Consider the following 11,852-nt stretch of genomic DNA (forward strand, 5'->3'; position numbering starts at 1 on the left):
GTCACTGTAGCTGTGATGTGACCAGCCACCTCCTCCTCCTGCAGCCACACTTTCCCAAGCATATGCTGTGATGTTATCAAACATGTAGAAATTTTAGACAGAAGATCCCCAGTGAGGGTCACCCCCACAAAGGAGGAAGGAACAGAGATAAACAAGGACTGTCAACCGGTGGTGCTTTGTTTCTCTGGAAACAGTTTATAGTTCTTAGGAAGGAATAGAGAAATCTTAATTGTTCAAAATTACTATTCCAGATATTTCACAGATTTTTAAAAGATAATTAATTTCAAAAAGGTTTGGATATGCTTTTAAAAGACACATTTATAGTTTCTTAAATAGTTACTGGAAACCAAATATTTATTGAACAGTGTGTGTGTGTGTGTGTGTGTGTGTGTGTGTGTGAAAGAGAGAGAGAGAGAGTGTGTGGATCTGGGATAGCACTGAGATTCCTGCACACGTGACTCCACTTTTATAGGACTCCAAATCCAGGGAAGCCTTGCTGGCAGGTAAGGCCCATGTGTGGTGGGGATCTCCACAGGTGAGTAGGTCAGGTGGGTACTTCCCAAGAAAGCAGATCTCCCCAACCTGGCAGCTGCACTCACAGTGAGTGCAATGGAGCTCTCCCAAGAGTATGAACAGGGATGGAGCTCAGCTGGTAGCGTGTTTGCCCACTGAGTGCACAAAGCCCCGGGTTCTAACCTCAGCACTGCGTGATCAGCACATGGTGGAGCATGCCTGTAATCCCAGCACTATGAGCTAGAGAAAAGAAGGCCAGAAACTCAACATCATCCTTGGTGACAATCTAGTGACCCCAGAGAAGACGCTCTCAGTGAGGATTGTCTAGATCACGTTGCCCTGTGGGTATGTCTATAAGGAATTATCTTGACTACATTAACTGATATGAGAAGACCTGTTCACTGTGGGGGGGCATTGTTCCTTAGGCATGGGATCCTGAACTGTGTAAAAAGGAGCAAGCGAGCCAAGCACAAGCAAGCACGCATAACTTCACTGCTCTCTGTCTTTGACTATGGGTGTAGCTGCTTCAAGATCCTGCTGCCTCAGTTTCTCTACAACAATGCCAGGCTGTAACCTGGCATTGAGAGATGCACAAACCCATTCCCCCTTAAGTTGCTTCTGTCGGGGTATTTTCTGGAAGCAGAACCCAGACACTTGGCTATGTAGCAGGTTTGATGCTAGCCTAGGCTACATGAGAGCCTATTTCAAAAATAAATCTTTTTGTCAGTGTGGGACAGGAAGTGCCAGTTGATGTTGGGTGTCACTTCCTGCTGCTTGCTGTGCTTCCCGAGTCTCTGTTCCTCTCTAGGTTAGGTAGAAGAAAGCTGGAGAGAAAAATGATGTGTTCCGTTTCCTTCTGTGCTTGTTTTGCAGCAAAAGTTGTGTGATCCCCTTGCAGTGCAGCTGCCCCGTGGATTTCGAGTTCCATATCACTTTGCTGCGGTCTCATCAGGCCTTCACAATTGAGCCAAAGTCAGGTGAGGACGGTGTGACGTCACACACTCAGTCTTCCCGGCATCTCAGGTCAGAGGCTTGGAATATCGGTCACTTTCCTTGTTGCTGTGGCAAAAACAGTGTGAGGAAGGAAGGGTTTGTCTGTCCCAGAATCTAAAGGGATGGTCCACCATGGTGGGGAAGGCATGGCGGCAGGAGCATGAGGAAGCTGGTCGCGTGGCATCCACAGTCAAGAAGCAGAGAGAGAGGAACGCTGGTGCTCAACCCGCATTCTTTTCCTTCAGTCCAGATTCCAAGCTCACGCAGCGGTGCTGAGCACATCCAGGACAGGTCTTCCTACCCCGGCTAGACATTTCTAGAAGCATACTCATGGACACTCAGAGCCATGTTTACATGATGACTCTAAGTCCAGTCCAGATGGTAATAAACATTAGCCAGCATGCTTGGGGAACACATACATACAAACACGCATACACATAAATGCATGCCACAGACACTTTCGCTCTTCCAAACAGCTTGGTAGTAACTGAGCCCAACATAAGTAACCACTTGCTTGTGTGGCCTGAAGGCTGGGAAGTTTAGTCTGCGGATGGATGTTATGCACTGGCGCTTATCCCAGACCCACAGATCAGGGTGTCCTTGTCCCATTTTAAAGATGAGAAAACTGAGCCTCAGTTAAGGTATTCAAACTGAGTTGCAGAGTTTCTGAGTGACCAAAGAGAATTGTGATGGAGGCCCAGTGATTCTTGGGGCCGTTCTATTATCCCAGGCTATGGGCAACAGCAGTGGTCCATGACTAGCCTCTGCTAGGCAGAGGAGGGCCCTGCCTTCTCGGTGCCTTCCCCCACAGCGCCAGTGCGAGAACTTATCGTCAGTTTGTCCGTAGATGACCTTTATACCATGCATCTGTTAACTGAGTCTTACAGAGGTTAGCTTACCCCAAACCCCACAGGCAGTGGGACCCTAAATCTTAGAAGGTTAAAGCATAAGAAAACTCCAAGCACGAGGCTTAGACGGCTCTATAACAATTCCTGGGGAATAATCTGTATTTCTGAGCTGCTGGGAGGAAATTTAAAGCTTATGATAATGCAGCTGATCTCATTTACATGTGTGGAATCTCAAAATTCTGGTCTCATAGGTCGTAACTTAGTTGGCAGAGTGCTTGCCTGGCACGCAAGGGGCTGTGGCTCCACCCTGTAACCTGCAATCCCAGCGCTTGAGAGAGAGAACCAGGGTGACCCATGGTCATCTTCAGCACAGAAATGGAAGGCCTGGAACACAGAAGACCCTGTCTCCATTTTGTATTTTGGACCAGGTGTGCTGATGCATGTCTCTAATCCCAGCACTTGGGAGGGAGATGAAGGTGGATCCCAGCCTGGTCTACATAGGGAGCTTCAGGACAGCCAGACCACACAGAGACAAACAAACAAACAGTTTTTGAAAATTGTTTCATGGAAACAGAGACTAGACCAGTAGTTACCAAAGGCTGGGGCCAAGAGGTGCAGCAGGTTCCCATCAGAGGGAGTAAATGTGCAGTAGAGAAACTGAGGCCGATAACAGAGTTCAGAAGGACGCAGAGCAGGGCTGAAGAGAGGCCAGACAGTGAAGTGCTTGTCACAATGGACAACTTCAGACTGCAGCACCCACGTAAAAGTCAGGCATGAAGGTGCTTGCCTACAATCCCAGCACTAGGGATACAGTGGCTGGAGCCCTGGCACTTGCTGGCTGGATAACAGCCAACCAGTGAGCTCTGTATTCAATGAGAGGCCCTGTCTCCAAGAGCAAGGTGGCTGTGGTGGCTGGAATCAGAATGGCCCCCATAGACTCCTGTGCATGAATGCTGGGCCACAGGAAGTGTGCCACTGTTAGCATGTGTGGCCTTGTTGAAGTAGGCGTGTCCCTGTGGAGGTGGGCATTGAGGTCTCCTATGTTCAGGCTATGCCCAGCACAGCACCCAGCTTGCCTGTGGACCAAGATCACTCCTTTTCCATCACCGTGTCTGCCTGCACGCCCCCATGTCCCACTAAGATGATAGAGGACTGAACCTCTGAGCTGTAAGCCACCCAATTAAGTGTTTTCTTTCTGAGAGCACCCATGGCCATGGTGTCTTTTCACAGCAATAGAAACCCTAACTAAGACAGTATGGATGACTTTCAGAAGTTTTCCCTGTCTGGGCCTTACTGCCCTAAAAAAATAATGCGCTTTTGGTTTTTTCATCTTCTTTTAGTTACTGCCCATGTGTCTTATATTTTCTATTAGTTTATTTATACACTTAATATGTCCCTGTATATGTTTATATTACTTTATTTACATATTTAAGTACACCCTTGTTTGCTTTATATTAGTGTCACCTAGGAAATGACACAGCATTGTTTCCTGACGGTGACTTCACTGTTAAGTGTTGTTGTGTGTTCTTCATAATCCTTACACTGATAAACTATGGCCTTCTTTATATTTTTATTTGGGTGTGTGTCTGTGTGTATGTATGCTACCTGCATGTGGTATTTATGGAGGTCGGAAGATGGCATTAGATCCCCTGCAGCTGCCTGATGTTGGTGCTGGAAACCAAACCCAAGCCATCAACCAAAGCAGCAAATGCTCTTAACCACTGAGCCATCCTTGCAGCCAGGACTTTCTTGGCTTTGAGCTTTCTGCTGTTGCTATTATTCGTTTCTGTTTGCTATTGTTTGTCTTGCTGGGTAGCGCAGAGCAGCCTGGACCTGGAGATGCTTCTATGATGTATCCTGAGTCCTGGGATACATCACCCAGCTTCCTGCCCTGTGACTTAACATTATCCCTGGTTGTGCTGAAGGTAGTGATCTGTAACTGACCCAAGAATAGTGGTCTGGGCTTTACGTTTCTTGTTACCTCTTCATGTATTTCTTTCATGTACTTGTGTGTGCATGTGTTTGTATTGTGAGCAGAGGACAGCTTTATAGTTTGTTCTCTCCTTCAACCATGAGGGTCTGGAGGTCAAGCTCAGGTTGTCAGGCTTGGCAGCACTCACCTTTACTGAGAGCCACCTCACTGCCTGCTGCACAGACACGCTTGTTTGCAGGGTGGCCTAGAAGTCACGATGTAGCCAAGGATAACCTTGAACTTCTGATTCTGCTGCCTCTACTCCCGAGTGTTGGCACCACTCACGCTGGCTTGTGTGGGGCTGGGGATCTTCGTACATGCAGGACAAGCACCCTACAGACCGAGCCACACCGCCAGCCCCTAGGTAGACTTTTTCAAATGAGGTTAAATATTAAGAATAGCTTTCTCACTTATAAAACACAGGGCACCACCACTCCTTTGTGCCACCATGAATTTTGGCCAAGCAGTAGCTGTCAAAACTTGGCACATATTCTACAACTGTCAACATTGCACAGCCTGCCACCACTGTGTTCAAGTGACAGAGCTGCACTAACAGAAAAACAAAACAAAACAAAAAGCAGCTTACTGTGGTTGCCTGGGCTACATCTCCACAGCGGGCTTTATGTATTGTCTAGGCGGGGAGCACTTAAAAAAAATAAATCTCCCAGGTCAAGGTAAGCATTATTCCTCACCCCAGAGCTTGTCCTTGTGTTTTTAAGTTAACAAGCTGGAGTAGAGCAGTGGGCTGCTCCGGACTTCAAATCCCAGATAATCTGCAGGTCCCACAGAGTGATGCTCTGACCAAGTGGTGGTCAAGGTATTAAAGTCTCTTCTGCTGGGATTTGCAGACCCATTGTATCTGGTGACTCTTTCTACCTGGCCACGGGCTTAAGATGCAATAGTGGCCACCACTTAACAATTTTGACCTCCATCTGTGCTCAGGAAATTAACAAATGTGCACATTCTGTGTGTGTGCATGTGTGTGTGTGTGTGCATATGTGCGTGTGTGTGTGTGTGTGTGTGTGTGTGTGTGTGTGTGTGTGTGTGTGCTGCATGCATGCATTTCCTCTGTGGGTGTACGCATGCACACACACATTGAGATGTCTACCTTAAGGGTCTCTCGCTGTCTCTGCTAGGCTGGCCTGTGGGCTCCAGGCATCCACCTGTCTCCACTCCTCCCAATGCTGGGGTTACAGATGAGTTTGCTTTGTCAGGTTTTCCATGGGTGCTGGGGATCCCAGCTCAGATCCTACGCTTGTGCAGCAAGCAATTTGCTCACTGAGCCACCTCCCCAGTCTTCCATGTTATTTATGTGATATCATGGCTTGTGACGGTGTTTTCACACACGTATGTAATGCGTTTTGGTCACATTCACCCCCACTACGCTCCTCTGTCCCCCCACCTTTCCCATTGATCTTGCTCTTCCCAGCTACTGCCATGTCTGTGTGTCCCAGTGCATTTCACAAGGGTTCTTACAGGAGCATGGACACCTTGCCAGGGGCTACACCACTGGGAAGAATGTCTCCCCCTCTCTTAGAAACTATTAACTGACTATAGGAAGCGTTCAGGTAGATAAAATAGCTGGGAGCTGGTGTCCATCTTGGGAGTTTATAATTTCCCTGGAAGGTAACAAACAGGTAGGACCCACACAACCTGTCAGGTCATCTTGCAGGGATCCTGGCATAATGATGGGTCAGTGATGGACAGAACCAAACCTTGGCCAGGACAGCTTAGCTATGCACACACCTCTGGCCTTCTGTTTAAACCTGAACCTTACTTTGGGGCTAAGCCCATTAAACCTCTCAGGGTCCAGAAAGATTCACTATGGCAGCTGAAAACCTAGCTAATTGGATCTGAGGGTAAACGAAATAAATCAACTCACGTGTGTTACCGCTACATGGTCTTTATCCCTGGAAACGAAGAAGCGAAGCCCCCGCATATGGGGCAATCTCCACACAGCTTTCTGTTTATGCGGGCATAAAGACAAGTCAGCAATCCCATAAGCGCTAACAGTAGTATCAAGTGTGCTTTTTACAGAGTCACAAAAGCTGGTGGGTCTGGCAAGAGGGGGCGTGGCTGTGGAAGCTCCCTGGCAGCTGGGAACACCGTGTTGTAGCTATACTAACCTGCAGGCTTTATTTGATCAGTGGCTAGCTGGTTGAGTTAAAAGGAATCTCTTCTGAGGAGCTTGCTTGCTTTTGACTCCAGCAGGGTGCCCAAGTGAGAATTTTTCTCTCTGAAGATAGTTTTAGCGACTCAGGCCTTTTTCCTGTATAGACAGTTAATTCCCTAGGCTGTGACAGTATGTTAGTTGAAACCAAGGTAACCAAGGTGAGGAGTGAACCCAGAGTATTAGTAGCTTGTTAGGTGAGAGCAGGGGCCAGAGTCTGCTGTTAGAGCAGACATATGGCCTCCTGTATCGGGCTCCTTTCTTACCAGCGAGTGCTGTCAATAGAGTCTGGGGGAGCAGAGTTTGGCTGTGAGAACAAAGGTTTGACTGAGGGAATCCTTTTCACACCATGGTTTCATGCTGTCAGGGGAGGGGGGTGAAGGGTGAGGGGTAGGGGGTATCCGGTTGCCCTTACAGGAGAAGTCAGCTTTATTCTGCTGAGAGAAATGCCATGATTTCACAGGATTTCTACAGACTTGACAGTGACTTAGCCAAAAGCCAGGTGTCCCCGTAGTTCTGCAAAAACGGGTTACTCTGAATGGGTGTGCACGTGTACACTTCCTGTGGACTGGTCCCCCGATCTCAGCTGCACTTTTGCTGTGTAATTCTGTGGGCTCACCACACCCCCGCCCTAAACTGCGTCTGCTGCCTATTTCCTCAGCAATAAGGAAAGTAACCGACACAATTACTCCCCCCACCCTCTCTCCTCTCTCTCTCCCTCCCCCTCTCTCTCCCCTCACAGGAATAATCCCTGCTAACGGGAAGGCGAAGATAACCGTGAAGTTCACGCCCATCCAGTACGGGATGGCGCAAATAAAAATTCAGCTCTGGATCTCACAGTTCAACTCGCAGCCGTACGAGTGTGTCTTCACTGGAAGCTGCCACCCCAACATGGCCTTACCGTACGGCTTCTCCATCATGTTTCTATCTACTCGTGTAGCCCAGGCTGACCCCAGACACGCTAAGGAACCAAGATAACTCTGCCATTCTGCCTGCCTCCACCTCCGGAGCTGGGGTTACAGACATGCACCCCACACCCAGTGCGTATGGTGCTGGGGATCGGATCCAGGGCTCCGGGCATTCTAGACAAGCACTCTACCGACTGAGTTGTAGCCGCAGCCCAAATTTTTTTCTTCACACTCGCTTCATGAAAACTCCAGTCCAATGCAGTTATGGGCATTGCGGTGCACACTTGGAATTCCATCACTGACGAGGCTGAGGCAGGAAGAACATGAGTTCAAAGTGCGTCTGAACTACATAACAAGAACCTGCCTCTGAAAAAATGAGAAAAATCCAAATTCTCTCTTTCCTTGTAACCCCCTCAGAAATTTGTTTTGAAAGCTGGGGTGCAGGTCAGTCACTGGCCCCTTGCCTGGCAATTGTGCAGCCCCAGGTTCAACCCAGCACCACAAGCTTATATTTATATTTACATTTATAACATTTATATGACAAGATGAGTCTACGTAAAAGGCTTTAAAGCGTAGGGGCAGGTGTTCTGCTGACCCAGCTAGAGCCCCACCCTGGTTTGTTTCTGCTTTTCAAAGAGCATGATTATTCTTTCACTAGGAAGGTAAGTCACGATTTCTAAAGTAATCAGCCTTAAATAGATTCTGCTAGACCACCAGAGCACCCCCTAGCCTGTTGTGTTTCCACTTCTCATACTCATGAGGAGTGCAAAGGCGCGATGGCTCAGCAGGGAAGAAGGGACGGTGCTTGCTGCCAGTGCTCGCGACTCGAGCTCCTTCCCTGGGATCTACACGGCAGAAGATTATGTTGTTCTCTGACCTCCGCATTCATGCCATGGCGTGTGCACGCACACATGTACACACACATACACACATGCACACACATGTACACACGTGTGTGCACACACAAGTACACAAACGTATTTTTTAAGAATGGGAGGGAAGTCAACAACTGCTGTTTGTATGTGTGCATACATAAGTAAATACACATATGTATGCGGTTATATGTTAATATACTGATATGAAATCTGTTTCCAAAGAGTCCTTTTGACACACACACTTACTTTTAATTTAGTTATAACATTGATCCACAGGTGATAGTTTTATCAGAAAGAACACAAAAACAAACACTTTGAGCTGGAGTGGTGCAGGGATGGGTTAAGAGTGGTTAAGAATACCAGCTGCTCTTTCAGAGGACCCAAGGTTCGGTTCCCAGCACCCACATGGCTGCTCACAACCGTCTGTAACTCCAGTTCCATGGAATCAGGTGTAGTCTTTTTGATCTGATCAAGTACACAGGCAACAATCATGAACTAAAAATAATTCAATAAAACAAACCCCAAACTGTTGGATTATACACTAATTTATGATGTCTTAAACTCCAGATTAGAAGAGTTCGAAAGATTAAATACTCGTTCTAAGAAAGTAAATGTTCCTCCAGAAAAAACAGCGCATATACAATTTTACCCAACTCCTACAAAGGCAAGGCCTCAGAAGATGAAGGTAAGTGGGTGGGGTCACCCCCCCAGTGGAATGAAAAGGCAGGGAGAAAAGAACTCAGTGCCCTTCCATTTGGTCCTCAGGAAATCGAATACCAAGACCTGCGGTTTCCAACAGATCTGTCAAATCCATTCGCCGTGGCAACTGTCCTCAACCAAGAAGCGGGAAAGTTGAAGATTAAGGAATTAAAACAAGGTGACAGCTATTGGTCTGCCATAAACCTGGGGCAAAATAAGAAAGAAATGTGTCCAGTTGCATTTATTATTTATGAACAAAACTCAGTTACATGTCTGTTAGGCGGCATGGTTAGAAACTTGTGTTTGTCTGGGGAATGACTGATCTGATTACGGCCATGGTCTCTGCCCGTTCCTGCCTCCAGTCCTGGACCAGGGTGATGAAATCTCCAAAACCAGACAGATGAAGGAGGCACTCTTCGAACAGAAAGTCAGACAGAACGTCCTGGAGGAGAGCGAGAACCATCTTAAGTGGTAAATATTGAGGGATAATGTGCACCAGGTGACAGGGTGGCTGCTTTTAGGGGATGGCCTTTGACGCAGGAGACACAACGACATGCAATTATTGATAAACTCCCTTGGTGAATTCAATTATTCCGTCTCCTCAGCCGGTGTTTCTAGCTCAGAATGGGTGGCTATTAGAAATAAATTATTGTAATTAAGACATGTTGTTTCCTACACATAGCAGACAGGGCAGGACAGCAGTGGATTGTGCCGGGCTTGGCCCCTCCTCCCTGCCAGCTGGGGCTGCCTGCCACCCAGCCCCTATTCCCAGACCGACCTGGGGTGAGCCCCATGCAGTGGGAGCGGCTGGGGACAGTCCTGGCAGAAGCCTTCTTGTGCTTCTTGGAGCAAATGGACTTTTCTGTTTGCGTTACTTTAAACTAGAGGACCCCAGGAGTCGGGTCGCGTGTTCAGCTTCCGTAAGAGCCAGTTCAAATGCACACGCTCCATTGTTTTTTCCTAGACACGCATTTGATTTCTTAAATCGTGTAGTTAAACATTTGTTTGTTCGTTTACTGTGGGCGTGGACCGTACATACTATGGGACGCCGTGGAGGCCAGAGGACGAGTGGAAGAATTGCTCTCTCCTTTCGCCATGTGGGTTCTGGAGATTGAACTCGGGGTGTCAGGCTTGGTGGCAAGCCCCTCTGCCTGCCAAGCCGTCTCACCCCTCATATTTGATCTTTAATCTCCTCTAATTTACAGTTTGAAATAGATACTAAATTAATGCACTAGCCAACGGTGCAAGGTTTAGTCACAGGCTTCTGTCACTCAACACATTTTTATGGTTCGTCTACATCTCAGCATTTATGGCTAGTTCACCTTCTGTAATTGTGTGATATTCCACTGTGCAGTCTGCCACGTGTCAGCCAGAGGCTGTCTTTACACTCTCATCAGCAACACTGGGGAGTTGCGGGTTTTCTACCTCTGCAACACCTGCTGATTTGTATGGCTTAGATCTGCATTTCCCTGACCACTAGTGATGCTGAACATTTGGGGTACCCGTGAGAGAAAGTGCACATGTGTGAGTGTGAGAGAGTGACTGTGTAAGTGTATTTGTGTGTGAGACCGATGTGTGTGTATGATAGTGTGTGTGTGTCCATGTGATAATGTGAGTGAGTTGTGTGAGTGTGTGTGCACGTGACAGTGTGAGTGAATTGTGTGTGTGCAGTGACAGAGTGTGAGCGAATTGTGTGAGGGTATGTGAATATAAGTGGGAGAAAAAGAGTGTGTGTGTGTGTTTGTGTGAGAGACAGAATGTGTATTGGGTTGTGTGTGAATGTGCGTAAGAAGGAGAGGGAGAGTGAAAGAAGCTTGTGGAAGCTGGAAGTCGACCTCTGGTGTTGCTCCTCAGGTGTCATCCACCTTATATTGTTTATTTTAAAGATTTGTTTCTTTTAGGTCGGGGGTGGTGGTACAGAGGCAGGTGGATCTCAGTGAGTTTGGGCCAGCCTGATCGCCAGGACAGCCAGAGCTACATAGAGAAACTCTGTCTTGAAAAACCAAAACCAAAAAAAAGGAGGAGGAGGAGGAGGAGAAGAAATGAAGCTTATCTTCTAGTGATTCTTGCTGAAATATTTATAAATTAACACAACAGTGGTGTGCGAGACGGTTCATTCAGTGAAGTGTTTGCTTTCAAGCGTGAGGACCTGAGTTCAACTGTAGGACCCTTGGACAAGAAGCAGAAGTGGTGGTATGCTTGTTATCTCAGTACTGTGGAGGTGCACATAGACCCCAGGACAGCCGGTCTGCTTGGTGAGCTTCAGGCTAACCAGAACTTTGTAAACCAGGCTGGCCTTGAACTCAGAGATCTGCCTGCCTCTCCTGGGATTAAAGGCCTGCGCCACCACGGCCCTGTGATAAGCTTCATCTCCTGAGACACGTTGTTCACCCCAGAGCTGGCTCCTTCCAGTTTTTCCCCATTCCTCCTTGGTTATAAAATAGGGCTAACACACATATTTGCTAATGGCTTCTAGAAGTAGGTTTTTTCTTCTTCAGGCAGGTGCACCTTGGCAAAGATCACACATCTTTCAGGTATAGAAAGGAGCACTGTGAGGAGCAGCAGAAAGCCCATGAGCAGTACAAGGTCAGAACGGCTGCTTATTCCATATCATTCATTTCACTATGTCTTTTAAACTCCTATTGTGTGCAAGACGCAGAATCAGGAGCAAGAAATGCATAGAGAACCGAGAGTCTCACTGGGTGTCAGAGAGCACTTCCCTGCAGGTGTGAGGCCCTGGGCTCGAGAGAGAGTGAGAGCGAGAGCGAGAGAGAGAGCGAGAGCGAGCGAGAGCGAGAGAGAGAGAGAGAGAGAGAGAGAGAGAGAGAGAGAGAGAGAGAGAGAGAGAGAGAGAGAGAGAGAGAGAGAGAGAGA

At 47.6% G+C, this 11,852-nt stretch overlaps 1 protein-coding gene across 1 annotated transcript in view; it reads left to right on the forward strand.

Moving 5' to 3' along the window:
* Cfap221 (cilia and flagella associated protein 221) overlaps positions 1-11,852 on the forward strand; it is a 77,925-nt gene that overhangs the window by 32,576 nt on the left and 33,497 nt on the right. The window contains exons 7-12 of the mRNA XM_005348264.3: positions 1,387-1,490; positions 7,239-7,398; positions 8,847-8,964; positions 9,045-9,156; positions 9,341-9,449; positions 11,477-11,564. Of these exons, the coding sequence (XP_005348321.1) occupies positions 1,387-1,490; positions 7,239-7,398; positions 8,847-8,964; positions 9,045-9,156; positions 9,341-9,449; positions 11,477-11,564 (691 nt within the window). The remainder of the gene's footprint in view (positions 1-1,386; positions 1,491-7,238; positions 7,399-8,846; positions 8,965-9,044; positions 9,157-9,340; positions 9,450-11,476; positions 11,565-11,852) is intronic.

The sequence above is a fragment of the Microtus ochrogaster genome, chromosome 6 (assembly GCF_000317375.1).
Source record: "Microtus ochrogaster isolate Prairie Vole_2 chromosome 6, MicOch1.0, whole genome shotgun sequence".
In the NCBI taxonomy this organism is placed as follows: Eukaryota; Metazoa; Chordata; class Mammalia; order Rodentia; family Cricetidae; genus Microtus; species Microtus ochrogaster.